Source organism: Saccostrea cucullata, unplaced genomic scaffold, assembly GCF_032062105.1.
Source record: "Saccostrea cucullata isolate Sc308-1 unplaced genomic scaffold, CSIRO_AGI_Scuc_v1 ctg330, whole genome shotgun sequence".
Taxonomy (NCBI): Eukaryota; Metazoa; Mollusca; class Bivalvia; order Ostreida; family Ostreidae; genus Saccostrea; species Saccostrea cuccullata.
The window spans coordinates 608,816-629,783 of record NW_026935947.1 but is presented as its reverse complement, the minus strand read 5'-3'; the positions used below and the strand labels follow the sequence as shown (position 1 = coordinate 629,783).

Here is a 20,968-nt window from a genome sequence, read left to right as displayed (position 1 = left end):
ATTGTCACTATATACACTATAGTACATGGCCTTTTTTATGCCAAGCATAAAACTCAGCTCTTCTTTAAAATACATATCAATATCCTTGTAAACGTAGAATATGGACTAATTAATGTTAGTGTTTAAATTTCATAGAACAAATACATTCAAATATATATACAGCGGAGATGAAGTTCTTTGACCTTTTATACAGTATATCACAGGCAATTACTTTTTTACTCCCCCATAAACTATATAGAAGTGTAAACAAACTGATATAATTAGTCGCAGGGTTCGACATTGCAAAGCCATTTTTCCTCTCTGCGCCTGCGCACTTTAGTCCGGGCCTTTCTTAAACCAAACTCAAGATTTTTCTATCTGACATGCATGGTAGCTGCAATCCTTCTTTTAACAATCACTCTAGCTTCTTACTTTTCTAGGGCAATTACTGTAATATCTCAAGACCTTTCAATTGAAAATCATCTTTTCTTTTAAGACATTTTTTTTCAGTCTTTTGACAATAATGGTGCCTTTAACTTTGGTCTCCAGCATTTGAGCAATTTAAGCATATATATAATTATACAAATCAAAGACACGTACAAAAAATAAAAGAGGACAGCAACAAAAGAAGTGTGCCAGAATGTGCCCCGGAACCACCGTCGGGATCGTTTGCTAAAATTGACCCGGGCTGCGATGGCGTCCTGTAGATGGGCGGTGTCGTCTGCTTTGAGGGCGAAGGCGGGTTTGAAACCGAAGGAGTGCGATATGGTCCGGGTTCTGTCGCAATGTCAATCATTAAGGTACATACATTCTTGGGTTCTTCTAACACAATGAATGAGTTAATATGTGTATATTGGCCATTGATCAGTGAATTAAGACTGCCCTCGTTACAGTACTCAAGCCTGAGTTGAATTATTCTCCGCTTGTGTCCCTTTCCCATAAATGCCCAACAGTTGTAAGAACGATCAGAGAACGATGCCGTCACCACTAGAATGCTGCCATCTTTGAATTGTTCAGAAGACAGACACATGTGTTCCTTGTTTACTGGTTCTGTTTTGTTTATATCCACCATATTGAATTTGCCACTTAAACCATATTCGTAGTATGCAATGCAGTAATCCCTGGAATTAGAATCCCGAAGATAGATATGACCAGACTTGAATCCGAAGTCACTGGGCAGGTTGCAACTGGTGGTATAAATTTGGGCCCCATTTACCGCCACTGAAAACGGTTTCTTAAGCTGGTTGTCTAGGCAAGTTGTATGAATCATCTTATCCAACGGAAACTGTGGCCATTCAACTCTAGTTCCAAACTTGTACTGTAGCGTCATTTTTGATGTCTTTTCGTATTCAAAACATGTCATTCTAGGAAAACAACCATTTTCAAAAATATGGAGCAAAGCTAGTCTGTACACACTTTCTTTTGTGGAGTTGGCTCTCCCAACGCACTTAAAATTACCATCACCTGGCAAATGCAAGTTATATGTAGAAATATTCATGACAATTGGCTTTGATTTCAAATCGGTGTGCCAAGCCCCTTTCAAATCCTCTGGGAACGAACAGACGTTTGTTTCAGGTTGGCAGCCTCGACATGAATTGTGACAATATTTCTGATACTTGGAGCAAGCAAATTCTTGGGAGCAATAGTCAAACTCGTTTTCGCAGAGATTGGAAACTACCATCTTTTCGAATTCTAAATTCACCCTTTCTATCGTCTGCGAGTAGCTATCTCTGTCATTGACAACACATTTACCGTCACGGAAAATGGTGGCTCTTTTCAAATCCGACAAATTTCCTTCAAGTCTCATACACAATGGGAACCTTTGATCATTTGCTAAAACCACAAAGGTGTAATTATTTTCCGCTGATTTATCAGTCCATGATGCCAAACATCTTAGTTTCTCTTTCAGTTCGTGAACATCATCCAACTTACACTCTTTTATTCTAAAATCCAGAGTCACCCCGTCGCCATCCTCGCATTCGCTTTCCATTCGAGGAGAAATAACAGAAAATCCACACTTTAATTCCATCTTGTAAGTGATCTTTAAATTGTATCCTCCAGAAAAAGGACATTTTATAGACGGGTTGTCCTCTATAGGAAACTTGATAATGGGACGATTTTTCAGTATCATGTTTTGCTCATTACAAATTGAAAGTGTAAATTCTGACGGGTTAGATTCTCTTATCTGAACTACAGAGTCCGATCTTTTAAGAAATTGAATACAAGAATATGACGTCCGAACATTTACACCACCTTGTTTAGGAAGGTGGGCCACTAGGTAAATCCCTTTTTCACGGTTAATCATCTCATGACATCTTTTTTCGAAGCGTAGGTCATTTTGCCTTATATCGATATAATCTCCATTGAAGTACATAGTTTCGGAATCGTGAAGATCCGTTCCAGTGCGCCATAGCTTATCCCTTTCCAGAAAATCCGGAAACGTACAGTTTGGTTTTCTACTTTGGATGCTCACTAGTAACGACGGAAGACAAAGAAGAACAAGAGAAGAAAAGCACCGGTTGACGAACTTCCTCATGGTTCCGTTATTTCGTCAGTGTCTGAAAGAAAAATTGTCAAATGTTGTAAAAAGAAATGACCTATTTGTATAGCAAAAACAATATTTATTAATGTTTAAAGAGGTTAAAAATAAAAGCTCGAAAGCCTGTTGCGTTTTGAAACAAACTGGGAGAAACTTTTGACATTATGAAACCGATACTAGGACAGGAGAATGTACGTATCGCATTTCATGATATATCATGCTATTAATTGTCCCCCGCTTGAAAAGTGGGGGATATTAATTTGGGTTTGTCCGTCCGTCCGTCCGTCCGTCTTTCTGTCTGTCTGTAACGCTTTCGTTTCCACACGATATCTCGAGAACCCTTTGAGCTTTTGCAATGAAATTTAGCATAGCAACTCCCTATGGACTAAAGAAGACCCCTATTGATTTTGAGGTCAAAAGGTCAAAGGTCAAGGTCATAAATAAGCAAATTCTGTCTGTTAAAACACTTTCGTTTCCACACGATATCTCTAGAATCATTTGAGCTATTGCAATGAAATTTTATATAACAACTCCCTGTGGCCTAATGAAGACCCCTATTGATTTTGAGGTCAAAAGGTCAAAGTTCAAGGTCGTAAATTTATACATTCTGTCCGTGTGTAATACTATCATTTCCGGGCGATATTTCAAGAAGATTTTGGTCTTATGCAATGTAATTTTGTACCAAAACTCCCTAGGACGTCTCTCGCCCCTCTCAAAGTGCCCCGCCCCGTTTGTTTTATTAGTATTTATAGTATTACATGTCGCTATTTTTAGCGCAGGGAGAGTTATTGCGTATAAAACAGGTTCTCGGCGGACTTTATGTTCTTATTACATCTATTAGAACTGTTTAATAAAGGCTAAATAGATCATACACCATGGATTGTGTAAAATTTTGAGAATACCGAACATGAAAACATGAATATATACATGTATGTGACTTCAGTTCTGCATATACTTCACACCGTGAAAAGCGATTCCGTGGTCTGGTGGTTATGTCTCTCGCTTCAAGTGTGAGAGGTCCCGGGATCGAATCTCGGTCGATCCTTTCTTTTTTTTTTTTTTTTAAATACTTTTTTTTTTACTAAATGATAGTATTCAGCATGTGAAATGAAAAAATTATGAGGTTATAAAATCATCATAACAGTGTGATAAATATTCCATATAAAAAAATCTTCTATACACATAATAAAGAATAAGCAATCAAATCTTTATATGCATATTGACATATATGTATTTTATTTGCTTCAGTATACATGACAGTGTATACATTTAATAATTCTACAAATTCAGTCAGGGGGAGCCGACTTTTTCCCACAGCGGGGGACACGAATTCTCTGAATTAACTTGTTTTAATTTCAAACAGGACATAAATCAAAGAATCAATAAAGTAACTCCATACACGTATTTTTATAAATTCACATATTTGTTCCACAATTTCACACTCTGCATCCAACAAAAAAGTGTGGATTCACAAATCAGTAATTTTTCCTCTATCCTTTTTTCAAAGTTAACTTTAAATGTATTTTCAATAATGTCAAATAAAAGAGATTTTAAAAATTGTGTAGATTTATTAAATAAGCAGAGAAAGAAAAAAGGGCACTGCAAAGCGGATCATCCCCTCAAGAGCATATTTATAAATCAAGGCAAGATTTGACATCGATCCCGATGCAAACTACGTCACCCCGTTTCGCACAAAAGACAACTACCCCTATCTCTCCCGCACACATAACTCTTCCAACTGCGTTGCGATGGGATAAATATTATGAACATGACAGGAAATACACATTTTTACGTTATTTTAGTGATCTGATATTTGATATTTCAGTCTGATTAAAATCAGATCCTTTGATCCGCTCACTTGGATTGCTACACAAGGATCAAAAGAAAAACCATGGAGGGTCATCTCTTGGTGACCTTTCAATTATTCAATCAAAAGTTCGCTTCCGAGAATTTATAAGTATCTCGGAATTCAGTAACAGAAGTGAACGCCCAGATGATACACGAACGGAAAATCTTGACCTAGTTTCTGTAGCCTGCCAAGAGAACAACCACAGTCTTTTCTGTTTAGAAATATAATTTTTAAGCACTTGCTTTTGTTTTTTTTTCAGCTTTGTTTTGTACCAAACGATGAGATCTTCTCCACACCTACTTTCACCTCTACATTCATTTTCCCGAATGTCGCTGAAGTACGATCTCTCTGATTGGTCAAATTTTTTAATGAATATTTTTAATAGAAAGGTCAGCAGGAGATGACCCTGAATGGGCTTTCTTCAGATCTATGTTAGCGGATCAAAGGATCTGATTTTAATCAGATTGTTGATATTTCTAACCAAAACGAAAAAAATATAAACCTCTCTTTTGCAGTAAGTACCTAAATCAGTGCCAGGGCCACCGTACTGGCATCCAGAAATTAAAGATGATAAGTTAAGGATGGGTAATTGTGTTTTGTTTTTTGTTTCGTTTTTTTAAAACTTTTTAAGAATTCAGTGTCATTTTTTCCATGTAACTTTCGCATTCTTTTTAAATAGTTAATAATTAAGTTGTACCCGGTATACACATCTGCCAACACTACATCGGGTCCGTCCATAATGTTGTAAAATGATCTGTGTTTATATAAAATACAGTGTAGAATATTTCATTACCGTTCACCCTTGAAGCATTAATTTATATCCTAATGAAGCTGCGTTAAACATAAACCAGAAAATATGATAAATCAATAGGCGAAGAATATACGGAAATGAAATATAAATATAACAGTGTTTAGTCACCCCAAGCATTTCTCTTTTCTTTTGTATTTGATTATCTCTGCATCAAGGTTTCTCAATCAATCATAATTATGTGCATGTGTAATATTATCACAGTATCTTTAACCATGTAAAACTTGTATAAAATGTCGGACACAAAATAAGGGTTTATACCCCCAGAAGTTCGAATATCTGGGGCAAAATATTTTTACACTGTCTTTCCTTTTCTGTGTGAAATGTATAATACTAGTAATTGGCTTACTTCTGAAACGTATCAGGTACATTCTGAGTTTAAAATGCCTTTTGTGGCTATAATTGTTTTTTTTTTTTTTTTTTTTTTTTGCAACTTATATTATCTCAGATAAAAGCATGCTTGTCCATCATTAATATATATTTAAATAAGTACGTGATGACAGGCAGATAACATGTGTTAGTGTTCAAATATTGACATGTTGAATACTGTATATAGGAATAATATCAAACAGCGTCGTGGTTTCTACCAAGTGGTGCAGATACACAAGGCAATCATTAATCATAGATGATTTATGGTGCTTTGCAATGATAGAAAAATCTTTATGTCCTATGCATTGTAAAATGATCGAAGTAAATAGAAGAAACTTGAGAACTCATATGTATAAAAAATGTTTCTCTGAAAGCATGGATACCTATGATTTTTTATTTTTAAAATGCAATTGAAAATCAAAGAGCAAGAGCCATCTTATGCATAAAATGGCCCTGTACTTATATCAATTATTTAACTATCACCCTCTTTCCATTTTCATATATCAAAATAAAGTAGACACTTGGTGCTTTCATGTTCTATTATGAAATTTCGTTTTGAGAATCCAATTATTTGAAAACAGGCTTTGAGAAATTGCAATGTTCTTGAAATTTGCAGAAAATATGCGTTTTTGACTATCTTCAGCAAAGAAATAAAATATGAGCACAGCCCACGATCCAAAAAATAAAACATGTTGTTTGATCTTCAGAAATCGGCCTTTCATTATGTAGTGGCATATTTTGGATCAGAGCTTGTGCTCTATATGAAATATTGAAAAAACGCTTCAACTTTAGGTCATTTTCAAAGTAATTTACAGATTTTTTATTTTTAAAATGATAAATACAAACCTTGAAAATCTAAATTTCTAAATTGGAAAATGCAAATAGTATGTATTTTTATTTGCATTTCCTGAAAATTTATTTGAGATTTATTGATTTTCCCTACATTAAATGATTAAAACATTAAAGATGAAGTTTGAAGAATTATCGTGGATAAAAACACATTACTTAGAGAATTCACAGACATTTCTGTGAGCATTTTCAATTAGTCAATGCCTGATTTTCAGAACCTGAGGATCGGAGTACCCTAAATTGGTAATTGATAATTATCTTCCCGTGTAAAGACTAAACATAAAACTGAATTAATAGGTAAAATATAGGTCCTCATAGTTTTTTGTTTTTTGTTTGTTTGTTTGGTGCCTCTATATGAAACTAATTTTTGAAAACTTCATTTCAAAACTAGTTATCTACATGTCGTTTCTATTTTCAAGTTACATGTTATGTCTGGTTAGTCAAAAAAAAAATTTCTGAGATATTTATTTAAGATGAATTAAAATTTTTATTGATGAAAATGTTTCTGATGTTAGGTTGTGTTAGTAACTTAACAATCCTTGCAAGTAAAACAAATTAATAAAATTACTGAGCAAGAAATCTCCAATCTCAGCACGATTTGCATGCAAATACTTTAAAACGACTTAACAATGAAATTGATGGACACTAATGAATTGTATGGCTTTTTACATCTGGACCCGCTGCTATTTGTATTGATTAGAAAATCTGGGTAATTAGCAATCAAATAATTTCTATAGATTAATATAATATCCTTATACGGTGAAACAAAAAGTTTGTTTATCCGGAGAGCGAAGAATTGACTTTTGTTAATAGAACATGGAGCTCAAGAGGCTTGTTTAATATTTTGTAATCATAAAAAATACACTAGTACTTTGTACTTCATCGGTAATAAAACAGCAATACTGTACCACAAAAAAAATATTAGTCAAAATAGTGTATTATTTGAAAAAATCTAACTTATCTCAAGTAAGTGTCCATATATTTATATTCATCTTCCCGATATTAAAAAAAAGTGAACATGTATGCTCTGAGGACATTGCCAATACATTATCTCTTTTGTAAATGTCAACTCATCTTTTTGTTTCAGCAAGGAAGAGCATCCCCTGGTTTTTTAAATGCTACTTTTAGTATACCAACAAAATATGGACTTCTATTAAATACCAGTCTTACAGATGTGCGATAAACTGTCTGAGGATCAAAATTAAAATCCGCTGAGACACTTCACGGAATGGAGTCGGAGATAATTCAGATATCGAACCCGATCCCCTTTGGTCATTTCCATGAATAACGCGAGCATTGTGCTCTGTTCCGTATAGAGTATGGGACATTGAAACTAACAGTTAGGCCCAAATCATAGGATATAAAATGCAATTTGCTTTAATGGAGCAAAATGTCAAGATGCCCATGAGAAATATTTACGCTAACGATAGTGATCTTTCTCTTAGAAAGTCACGTGAGCAACCAACACTTCCCGCGCCACCAAGACGAGGCCCACTTTCTGCTGCGATAATATTTTTGGTTTTCTGATATGGATGTCTTTAATTGACCAGACAGCACTTTGAATTATAACGACTAAACTTTATTAGAAAAGCAATTCACAATTTACGGTGAAGGAATGTTAACTTTTAATTTCTTGAAATACGCAGCCTAACGGTTTGTGATAGAAGGTTCCGAGTTAAAGGACTTTTCCAATGTTCTAGACTTATAGATTCTAATTTTTGTAGTAAAAATCCGAGATTTCTTGAAGATCATTTTGTCTGAGGACGAGTTTCTCAAAAGTTATTACAACCTAATTTTAGCCGAAATAATTATTTCTTGTGTACGTTTTCTAGATTACTACAATACTGCTATTTCTTAACCTAAAAAAATTGCTTCTCTTGACGACAAATTGCAGACTTAGACATACCAATCTCTGCTTTATCTCTTATGTAAACTGTACGTAACAAGGTGGAGTGGGTTAAAACAATCGTCTTATTAATCGCTAATTATGAAAAATAAAATATACCCCGTCTTTTAGGCATAGACATTGATTTTGACTTTGTTTCAAGAAATGTTACACAGGGGGGAAGAAAATGAGAAATTGTACTCGGTGAATGATCCGATGAAGTCGTTAAAGACTTTTATTGCAGATGGCGTGCTTCAGGTCATCCCCAGTGGGAGCCAGGAAAACAATGACATGTAATTTTTGTATAAACAAATCTAGACAATTTTTTTTTCATTCAGTGGTTATAGCATTCCATTATTTTTTCTCCCCTCAGTGCTCGTGAAATTGAAAGTAAAAAAATTGCAGGGGGAGTTTAATTGGTTTTAGTAAGTGGTTCGTGGATTAAGATTCACCTTAGCGGCAAATCTCGTGATTATGGCGTTTGGACGTGATCTTGTTGTTAGCGACCGTGAATTCACAGCGCTCGCATCACCTTCACTTCCGCTCGCCATTCGGTCTGATTAGGGTTTTTCCAGTAAGCAAATAATGGAAATATACGAGCGCTTTATTTCCTTTGGTGATTGTTCATGACTGTCGATGAATCAAAAAACTCTTTTACAACATGAAAGTCATACGAAAACCCATTCTCAGTGGCAATAGTTAAAACTGTTTTATAAAATTTCATATCATTTTTTACTCAATAGCAAATACTAGTATTTTTATTTCAAAAAATATTCTAGGCATTTAAGTGCATGCTTTATTATCATTATTGTCTAATAAAATCAATATCATACACTTAAATGCTGGTAAATGTTTAGAACTTGTAATAAAGAATTTTTTCATATTAAAAAAATTCTATCCCTTTCAAGAAAGATAGTTGTGTTACAAATGTTTTCTGAAGGGGACGACATTGAATCATAAAAGTTTGTTTTCGGAAAAAAATAAACCGGTAAAACAAAAAACAACCAGGAAATTAAAGTTTTCTAAAAATAAGATTTAGCTGGGATCATCACTCTATACCAAAGAATTCAGTTTCACGCTGAAGAAAAAAATTATTAATAATTAAGGAATAAAACAGATTAACTTTTCTTATACACTGAGTAATACGATATATCAATATAAGAATTGATGAACATGAAGTATTTAACAACACTCAAGATTTTTGAAACAAGTTTTAATTTAATATCAAAGAGACCATGAGAGCAAAGTTTTTTTATGTAGCATTTTAAAAACGGATAAAACCCATCGATTTAATTTGGACTTTCTCCTCTTCATATATTTCAAAGCATCTTCACAGATTTCTTTATATTAAATCTTTCTTGGGCTTAAAAAAAAAAAAATTTTAACAAAAATATTTTCAGAAATTGTGAAAAGAAAAAAAAATGCTTATGCTTTCAATCAACTCTTACCTAGACTTGGTGCAATATCCTATTTCTAAAGTTCCAATTACGACAGAAAAGATCATTTTCACATATAAGAAACTTATCGTTATTTGATCCCAAATACTAAATCTTCATACATCACTACAGTTTCCGCGTCAAATACAGACACAGTCTAAGCTTTTAGCACTTTGTCTCTTTACCTTAACTAAACACAACTATCAATGCGCGCTCCTAATATTAACTATATAGACTGGAGATGGCCAATATAGGAATCTTCGATAATCGAATTGTCCGCCCAATTACTCTATTTTCCGGTTCGGCATTGTCGAAGTTCTATTGCATGTGTGGTCAGGTGGACTATTGGTCGTCTGATCTGGGGCATATGGCGATCGATGGCGAGAAAACGGTGATATATTATTTAATATTAAACAATACTAATCAATTATAATTGCACCTGTAGACGTCTCCTTGTCTATATTTCATTACATTCACTTTCCTTTTATGAATTTTGCATCAACATTTCGCTGAATTGATAAATATATTCCCTTTTTTAAAATGCAAAAAGTTCACGAATTCTAATTTATTTGTTCTTGTACGAGAAGGAAAAGCGGTAAAAGTGCGTAAAATTGTGTAATTTTCTCCGGCGGATGCGGTAATTAAAAATTAATGCTGTCATATTACCCGCTTGCTGTTAACAAATGTGGTGTAAATTGAGACAAATTCTCTACGGGTGTTTCACATAACTGTTGTGCAGAACTGATGCATGTAAACTTTTATCTTCTCTGAAATGTTTATATTTTCAAATATTAATCTTTTATAAGTTTCAGTCATATCTGAACTACGATCAGAAATACCATCAGACTAAATCTCTTTTATCTTTAAATTTCAATTGTTTAGAAAATAACATTTTCATTATCGCATGCTCCAGTGGATCCTAATTCAGAGAACCTACGGGGACGCAAATTTAAATTTAGTTCATGGATTTAAAGGCAGTCTGGAGAAAATAATAGATGCATTTAACCGTATTGTTCTGGGACAATAAAGTATATAAAATGTCAAATTCTTATTTATTTCGCTATTTACGTATTTCTAAAAAAATTTGTTTTTTTTCTTGATATTTATCATTTTACTTGGATAAATGAAAAAAATTAAAAGATGAAGAATTATATGGTAGAGCATCTACTTTCTTTGAAGAAAGAAACTGTCACGTTGAAGATGAGAAAAAAACTAGAGCTTTAGAAAAAGTTATTTAAGCTTAAGAAAGAGTGAGATATCTATTATGAATATGTTCAGAAACAATAAATTGAAAATGTTTCTCAGTAAGTTCCTAACGAATGTTGAGAAGATAAAATAAGACAGGCAGACGGACAGGTACTAGTAGAATGCTGTATGTTATCCGAAGTAAAACTTTAGAAATGCAATTTTTCTCCACATTAAACATTTAATTTTTTATGGTGTTCTAGGAACTGGTGCTCACTGAACAAAGGTTAATTCGAAATTTCTCTTCCTAGATTATAGCACGTAAAAATGCTTATCACCACCGAAAACCACCATGTAATAACATTTACACTGTATAGGCAAATTTTTAAAGGGGAAAGTGGTAGCTTCAGAGAAATTTAATTCATGAATACCATCATCAGTTCTCGTATATCTCTCATTTCTAGTTTTTGTTGAAATACCTTTTTTTAAAACTAAATTGGTTTATTATTAAAATATTTCATAGATTGAGTTTTATTTGAAAAAAGTTTTAATCGCTTTTCGTTTATAATTGCGTCAATATTTTTTTTATGGCGAATATCTTTGTAATTTGAACATCACTGTGTAATGAGGAACAAACACTATTGGGTTATAGACAATGTTTCATATCAGTTCAATATTTCCGTTTAATGCAAACACACTTTGAGACATAAATCTTTTAATAATCATCGCAAATTGATGGCATTATATAATTTTACGTATAGATTTTTTTCAAGCATTGTTTGCATTAAAAGCAAGAAGCCGTTTGTTTCTTTTAGATAAATTTTTTTTTTTCCTCAGAAATTAATCGTAGCTATTTTAATTGATTACAAGTAAGCAAAATAATGTATATATTTAAAGTTATCCCACTCTATGATTTGCGGACTAGGTTTCCTTTTTTTCTTTCTTTTTTTTTTTTTTTTTTTAAAAAAGAGTTTTTCTTTATATTCTACCCCCATTGGCATCATTATGTTACCTTGATTTTTGTCCCCCGCTTTCGCGAAAGCGAGGGGACATTAAATCTCATTCGTCTGTCTGTCTGTCCGTCACAAAAACTTTAACCTTGACCATGCATAACTTTAGATTTAGTGAAGCTATGACTTTCATATTTCACATGTGTATTCCTTGTGACAAGACCTTTCTTTGGGTACCACCAAATTTGACCTTTTGACCTTGACCTTGGATTTTGACATACTTTTACTAAAAAATTCCCCCATAACTTTTGAATAGTAGGTACTAGGCATCATATTTCACTTTTATTGTTCGTGGTATTTTTGGATAACAACAACCTTGACCTTTTGACCTTGACCTTGGAGATCATACTTATGAAAAAACTACAAAATGAACATAAACCTTGTGGACCATTGATTGGATACCATTAACTTTTACCCTGAGACCTTGACCTTGGAGTTTTAACTACTTTTTAAAAACTTTAACCTTGGTCAAAAAACAGTGGATACTAGGCCTTTTATATTTCACATTTTAATTCCTTGTAGCAAGACATTTCATTGGATACCAACAACCTTCACCTTTTGACTTTGACCTTGGAGATTTACGTACTTATGAAAAAACTTTAACTTTAATGACCATAACTTTTGAACGGTGAGGGCTAGGGCTTTCGTACTTCACAAAAAATCAACTTCAATGTTACTTTATAAAAAAAAATGACATATGATAAGATGTTCATATTACACACAATATGTTATAAAAAATAACATATCACCCACAAAGACACCGAAAGCGGGGGACCCCAATTCTTTGAATTTGCTTGTATCCCCTCGATTATCATCGTACAAAATGAACATAAACTATGGTTTGCGACAAGAATAATATCAAAAACGTGGGAAATCTTAAAGATGTTTTAAAAGTCTTAGATTTCTCTTATTAATTAAGCCATTTTTAGCTCACCTCAACGAAATTGGGGGAGCTTATGTAATACCCTCGGCGTCGGTGTCGGCGTCCCAGGTTAAGGTTAAGTTTTTTGGAGCAGTTTTCTTTTTAAGTACTTCTATGTCCTATATTGCTTAGACATGTATGGAAGATATTGTACCAGTCAAAGTTTCAGATGCTGCAATTTCAGCAAAGGAATGACCAGGTTTATGTTTTTGGAGCAGGTTAAAATTTTTGGTGCAGTTTTTGGTGTAGGTATCATTTCCAAGGAACTATAAGCCCTATGTTGACCAAACTTGCACGGATGATACATCTAAGGAAGTAAACTACCAGACTGGCTTTGGATGCTGAATCTGACCTACATTTTCCGGTTGAGTGAACAGGTTGATGTTTTTTGGTGCAGGTCTCATTTCCAAGTAACTGTAAGCCCTATGTTGACCAAACTTGCATGGATGATACATCTAAGGATGCACATTACCAATCTTGCTTCGGATGCTGAATCTGACCTTCACTTTCTGGTTGAGTGAACAGGTTAAAGTTTTTGGCGGAGGTTTCATTTCCAAGATACTATGAGCCCTATACTGACCAAACTTGCATGAATGGTACATCTTAGAATGCATACTACCAAACTTGCTTCGGATGCTGGATCTGACTTACATTTTTGTCTGGATGAGTGAAGAGATTAAATTTTTATGCAGGTTTCATTTCTAAGTAACTATTAGCTCTATGTTGTGCAAACTTGCATGGATGATACATCTTAAGATGCACACTAATGGACTTGCTCCAGATGCTGAATTCGACATACATTTTCCAGATAATGGACCAGGTAAAAGTTATGGGTGCAGGTCTATTACCAAGAAACTATAAGGCTTATATAAATCAAACTTGCCCAAATGATGCATCAAGGGATGAGAATTCTCAAACTTGCTTCAGATGCTGGATTTTAATCACATTTTCGTGATGAAGAACTAGTTTGAAGTTTTTATATAGGTCTATTCCAAAGTATCAGATCAAAATTGCATAAATTTTGCATTTTTGGATGTACACTTTTTGTTGGGTAATTGTGTGACTTTGCCTCACTTAAAGACAACATTCGTTGAGGTGAGCTCTGTAATCTCTGCTTACCTATGTTTATTACTGCTATCCAATCCTAAAAGAAAACTCATGTCTCAAAATACAAACTCATTCAATAATAATTTAAAATTTGGAAGGTTGACTTAGATCGTTAAGTGCATTTTCTTTTTGCACGGATACAGCTAAGAGAATTTAGATTGACAAAAAGTTTTCATTACAGAGGCCAAGGGAAACCGAGGAATTCCTCAGGAAAACCAGTAATTTGATGAAAGTCTGCTGTCGGTTTATATTACGGAATCTTATTCAACATATAACGAGAATAATTTTTTTTATAACCTTAAAAGGAAATTAGAGTCTTTTGGCAAAGGCTTCATAATTTAATTGGAAGACAACTTTTTTTATGCATCCATTTCAGAGAAAAAAATTTCCTCGATTTTTTTCTTTAAGGGAGATACATGTATTTCATATCGCAAAATAACTCATTTGCAAAACAAAAACATTCTGAAAAAAATATTTAAGTGGGTAATGATGGGGATTTCATACTCTTTTTTAAATTTTGATTAAAACGTAGAGTTGAATGTTATTTTGACACAGTAAATTTCAAACGTCCATTCGAATATAAATCAGGAACAGGGTAAACAAGAGCCACTAAAGCAACAGGGGTGGGATTAGGTGCCATGGAGAAATGAGTATCCCCTGCCGACCTGCCACACCCGCGGTGTGCTTTTTATCATGATCGTGAAATAACGGGAAAATCCGTCGAGAATTCAGTGAAAAAATATTTTTATGGTCTACCAATAAGCTCAATCAAGGAGTATGTGGTTCCATGGTAACAAATACTATAAGAAACTTTTCGTGACTCTCCCTGACGCTTTACCGAAGATTATGCATCAAAATGGAAGAACATGACATATTCCTCATACCGTACAGAGCAGTATTACACTGCGCTATGCAAATAGAAACGGCAACGTGTGAATTGTATCTCCCTTACAAACAAAATATTGCCTCAGGGGGGTACAAATTGAATAAAAATTGATCTTTGATTTTTCATGGCATGCAGCGGCGGAAATAAATTTATATAACACAACTATAAAATAGCATCAATTGTGATCGATGAGCCCACATAAAGAAGATCCACGATTATCAAGATCAACATTTTCCCTCCCTAAAATCAAACGTTCGATCTGTCATTAACTTTGAATGAAGTGATTCCATATTTTAAAAGATGCTTATTCAATTGTCTTTGTTTTTTATACGATAGCTATTTGAAAGTTGATGGTAAATGATATAAATCATTTTTCTTCGTTGACAGATTTCAAATACTTAACTTTTTAGAATGTGTTCTTTAAATAAATCAATGTTTTCTCAAAGCTGGTATTTTTTTTTAAAGTGACCGAAATTTGTAGCTTCGAAGAACGTGTAAATGCATCCACATGGATATCAATTCTGATAGTAGGTCATTTTCAGTTGGTCAACATTATTAGAATTTGATCATCAAATAAGTATTGAAGAAATCATCATAATATATTACATGTATATTATTTCCACATAACCTTGAGAGAAGCACTTCAAACGATTTGAGTCGCCACCGTGACGCAGTTGGTAGAGTGTCTGCTCTCGAGTCGCGAAGTAAGAAGCATATCCTTACGTCGCAGGTTCAAACCCACTGTAGAACGTGGAGAACGGTCCCTCGGATGAGATCGTATAAACCAAGGCCCCTTGTCACACTAGACGCTGGCACGAAAAAGATCCTTCCGTACTCAATGACCCTGAGAGTTGAGTATAGGTCAAATTTGAAGTTCTCCAACGGCAAGTGGTGACCTCATCATCTGAGTGAAAAAGTCTAGAGAGGGACGTTAAACAACAACAACAACGAAAACGTAGACAAGTACATGTAAGAGGAAAAAGTTCTGGACGTATTTCTGCACAAGCTTTAAAATGCACTTCAAAAGTTTTGAATAGTACCTTGTAAAAGTAGGGATGTCATGGATTACGTTTGTTTTTGCTTGAAAATTATTTTGTCTGATATAAAATCTGACAAATTGATTTTCAAGCTTTTTTTCCTACTAATGTAAGATTTAATTGTTTTCTCTTTCAGTTGCATTAATTATGTATTTGCAAATGATAAAAATTTAATTGAAAAGATAAGAAACGTAAATTAAATGAAAAACCAAAGCACATATTCTTGAGAAACAACAGCTTATGTGATGATACTGGCTTCCCTCGGGAGGAAAACACATCTGAATAATTAAAGTTTATGGTAGAGCTTTTTTTCTTGGTTTGATAAAAAAAAAATTACAAACAAGAAAATCTGATGAACGGCATTTAGAGGGATATAGTAATATAGAATTCATATTGATTTCTATCATAAGTCACTGTTGTGTTAAACATTAATAATTTAGTTCTCTATAGTCCTGGAGGACAATTGTTAATGAAGGGTCTAGCAAAAACAATTCACTGTGGGGTACATAAGTGCACATACCACGATACACTTCGGCTCCGTATGCTTTAAGAGGTATATATAAGAGCAAATTACACTTAATATAGTCCCCTAGGATATTGTTAGGCTATTTACAAGAGACTTTTTCCATATTCAAGTACTGAGTACTCGTCTTTGATTTTGAGTGGCTATGAGCAGCATGGCATCCAAACTGTAACTTAAATATGAAAAATTAAACTAAAAGTTTTATAGTGTATTTACGTCGAAAAGCAAACATCTACGTTGTATAAATTAAATTTTGTAAACTGTGAATAAATTTTCGTATTCACCTGATGCGTAAGAATATCATTCATACAAAACCAATCATCTCCACCAGGGGGTGCGAAAAGTAAGTGCTTGCGAGAGTGCCCTCTAGTGAGAGATTGTTTCGAAACTTTTATTTAGAGTGAAGATTACTTGATTTTTTTTGGTGTTTCGAGCAAGTCTAACTTCTGCACTAGTTATTTTAATATTTGTTATCCTCTTGTAACGGAGTTGGACCCAAAAGTAACACAATTGTGTTTTCGTTTGTCGGTGAGTGGGTTAGCGCTGCGCGAAAGGTAAATGACGAAATTTTTACATCGGGATCGATATGCTCTTTGCGAGGGGATCCTCCATCTTATGATGCCCTTGTTAATTATATAACTGACTGATCTGCGCACTCTATGCAACTACTTGCAAGTTACAAGGCACCAAATTAAAATCTAAACATGCAAATCGTAACTCATTGAACTATGATAAAGCAATGGCTGCATCAAGTTTCCATATATTCCAGGTACATCTAGACATTTTTTGCGCTCTGTGGTGCATTTTGTTCTCGAAGGTATTGCAATGATACAAAACCTCTAATTACGGGATATTTGAGAGGTTGGATGGCTGTGTCAATATTTAGTGAGACAATGAAAACGAAGCTTATGTTGGGAAAATCCATACCTACACAAAAGATGGTCAAAAGGGGTAGAGGCTTTTCAGAGTTCAGGTGCGTTAATGAAGGCGCACGAATTTAAACATTTCTAGGTGTCCGATCAATGGGAATAGTGATAATTTGATGTCTTTCAATATTTGCAGGTCAATTTGGACAATTTCAATATTTTTCTTTCCCTTGTAAAAATAGTTATTAATGATCTTTTATTAAGGTTGATGGGATTACGAGGCGAAACAGATAAATGTTTTGTATTTGATTGGACAGGCGTGATGTGTAATTGACATACTTGTCATAAAGCCGTTTTAGACAAACGTTCAATGATTTTTGCAAAGCATGATTCCTTATTTTATCACCGTCATTTTTCAGACGATTAGATTAAATTTTTTTTTCTTTGGGTAAAAAAAAATCTTTAAAATGAAATCTTTCTTACCCAACTTTGGAATGGATGGTTGGGTCGGTTGATGAGAGTCAGGCTTAAAGTTGAGTAAGAATTAAAGAACTTGTACCTTTCAAAGACTAAATTTACCAGTACATAACACAGAAACATTCGCCAACTATAAAAACCTATGGTTTGTGGATGTCGTAAAATACTCGAACAGTTTGTTTAGCACATCCTCTACTAAAAAAAAAAGCTACATTTAGAAAATAATATCTAAATTAATATTTTGTTTCAATTTGCATTTTAAACGTGGATACTTGATTTTAAGGGCATATCATATCAAAAATATTCGAGGCCTAATGTAACGACATCATTGATGCTTTAGTACACTAATCAGTTATGCAAATTACTTCCTTTCGAGTTCAATAAAACATTTTCTATGAAAGTTCACGGTTAACGCTAACCTAGTTAAGTCGGCCTACTGAGAATTGTGAGCCGATATCAAAAGCATGGGAGTGGTGGATGTCCATTAGTTGTTATCATGGACAAAGCCCTCTCGACATTACAAAAGGAATGGGGTCTAGAAGTTAAATTTCTGAATTTCCTGTAGACTCTAAACTTTAATGGTACGTATTTACAGGTGTATCTTTTCAAAAATGCAATATTTAGAATTCCTGTATACAAGTATTTTTCGACAATTGAATATAAATATCTACATGTATTTTTAAATTTACTTTCTGCCAGACCAATTTATGTACGCTTTCAAGAATTTAGAAACGGTCCAAGTTCCAAAGTCTAACATAAAATAGCTTTACTCAAATTAACACAACCTATTAAGAAAACAATTTATATGATCGTCCCCAAACCAACTTAGTAGTGTCTATAACATTATATATATTGTACACTGAAGCTCTCAATCGCCTTATTTTGAACACAAAACGTTAAAAGGGAACATGAAATTGAAACAAATTGAACTAAAAAGGATTATGTTTCTTAAAACGTCTTTTTCTTTTCTAGTTTCCTCATTCAACAACATAGATAATTCCTATTGATTGTACCGAACTGTTTCACTCACTTTTTCTGTCAAAGATTGTTCAAAATATCTCCCAACCCGTGAGAAAGCTCATTGAAACAGTAGGCCCAAAACAGTGTCAGCTGCAGGAAATTTCTGAGGTAACTTAATAAACAAAACCGGTAAAGTGCGCCCAAGGGAAATCCGAAGGCTACAATTGGTCTGTTATAGATTCCAGATGTAGACTTGGTAAGAAAATAAGACGAAGCCAAGCACACGTAGCAATAAAGTTAATGGTCATCACATCCGGCTTATGTTCCATTTTTTAAGACAAAAATTTGTCACCTGCAGGTAATTACATTACTCTCAATTTTAACAAGACTATAGTCTGAAAAGACGAATGTAATAACATAATACTAAATCATGACGTGCATTTGCAACTTTCAGTCTTATTCTTTCAAGGTAAACTGTGAAAATAGATTAAGAAAAAACTGAAAGAAACGTCAAAGTGTTTCAAATTCTGTATAGCCCATTTCTGAAACCAATACATGCATCAGTGAACAAGTTTATTTATTCAGTGGCCACAAGAAACAGACATAATTATGTAAGATTTCAATAATATTTATGTTGAAATTACTGCGAAAAGAGTAAAAAGCATATTCTGTGGCTTCATTCGTAAATGACAGGTTTTCCGTTAATTCCAGTAAAGAATGAGAATATTGTGAACAGCACAAAAATCAATGAACCTGGGAAACCCAACATATAGGTTCAAGTACCCAGGAGAGGTTAGCATTCTTTGTACTAGAATCAAACCTGCACCCTGTGTCTTGATACATTAAGTTCAAAGGGTATGGCAATTCGTATAGTGACTGTCAAAATTGAAATGAAAAACGATACATTAAAAATTGCTGCGAATTGAAATTTGAGAAATGCTGTCTTCAAAAAGACAATTGAAAACCCTGTAGAATCAGCTTATTTGTCTGTATGCGTCATTTTAAAAGAAAAAAAAAGTTCATTATCGTCACATGCTTTTGAGTATCGAATCATTTGGGAGACATAGACATTACATTTCTGAAGGTGATTGTGGAACATGATACATAAATAGGCAGAATGGACGATAGAAAAATGAAAGTTATCTCATTTGTCATATAGCCAGTCGGCTATTAACATCTGTTGTCAGTAAAACATCCAAGTCTAAGGCAGAACCGTTAAACAGAACATAACAAGCACAAATTTGTAAGAATAAGCTCCAGTAAAATTTACTGGTAAATGCAGATTTAATTATTACACTGAATAAAAAAAGTATGGGTCAGTCAGACAGATGTAATGTTTTAATGTTTCTTTCATAATGAAGTGAAATGACAAGGATATAAGCATAAAAACCCTTTTCTTGGTCTAAATCAAGAAAACAAAAATGTTCTAACAAGCCATAATACAGCGAAGTACCAGTATAAAGTAAAGCAAAAAAAAATATATAATATATATTACATGTAGCAGATAAATTAACTCTTGATTATTCAGTGTCTAATCTGATGAAAAAGGGAAAACATAAATATTTTCACGAAGTATATTACTTGTAGCAAGTTCATATTCTTTTAAATGCCTAAAATTAATATCTATATTCAAGTAGCATGCAAAAAAAAAGGAAAAATGTGAGAAGATGAAATACATTTTATCTAAGTCAAATACGACTTACCTTCTGTTTATGAACAGATTTCCTTTATAACAATTTTACGGTTTGTGTTTTGATACAAAAAAAAATATCGAAATACATAAATACGTCCACTGTAGTCTTCGGGAAAGGTTGAATTATGTATGGCAGGATAGAGGGCTTTTAACACCCTTTTCCCTACAGTATCACCTTATTACAAAAGCCATCGTATTTCCCTGTGCGAAAAGTAAGATGGTAGATTTTGTGTTCTTATGCTTCTTATGGCCTAGTAATCAAATTTTTCCATCAAAACTCTCTAGAAGTGTTTGAGCTAATGACGGAATGATGGGGAGTCGTCAGAAACCCTTGTCTTTAATGAAATGTAAGATTATATGGTTGATACGAGTGAATTATGTCAAGATCGCATAGACGTCGCTCTAATAACTGCGGATTCTGTGAATATGGTCTAGCAATCAGCAGAGAAATGCATTTGGACGCTAACGGTGAGGAGGGAAATCACTATTGGATGTTTATCCCCCCACAATTTATAAGAGAATGATTAAGGTTTTTGTTTCCATAAAACTATCGCTTACGCTTGAATGGAAACTCCCTCCTCACTTAGT

At 33.7% G+C, this 20,968-nt stretch overlaps 1 protein-coding gene across 4 annotated transcripts; it reads right to left on the bottom strand.

Annotated features, from left to right (window-relative positions):
- Positions 1–445: 445 nt before the first annotated feature.
- LOC134244338 (uncharacterized) lies at positions 446–20,513 on the bottom strand. 4 transcript variants are annotated; one of them, XM_062726613.1, is made up of 2 exons: positions 20,391–20,513; positions 446–2,537 (listed from the first exon to the last, which is right to left on the bottom strand). In XM_062726613.1, exon 2 carries the CDS (start codon positions 2,513–2,515, stop codon positions 566–568), a length of 1,950 nt encoding a protein of 649 aa, XP_062582597.1. In that variant the 5' UTR covers positions 2,516–2,537; positions 20,391–20,513; the 3' UTR covers positions 446–565. The 4 variants fall into 4 exon arrangements, with proteins under 4 accessions (XP_062582597.1, XP_062582594.1, XP_062582595.1 ...); XM_062726610.1 differs by lacking the exon at positions 20,391–20,513 and adding an exon at positions 9,727–10,150; XM_062726611.1 differs by lacking the exon at positions 20,391–20,513 and adding an exon at positions 4,870–4,930.
- Between the last annotated feature and the right edge of the window lie 455 nt (positions 20,514–20,968).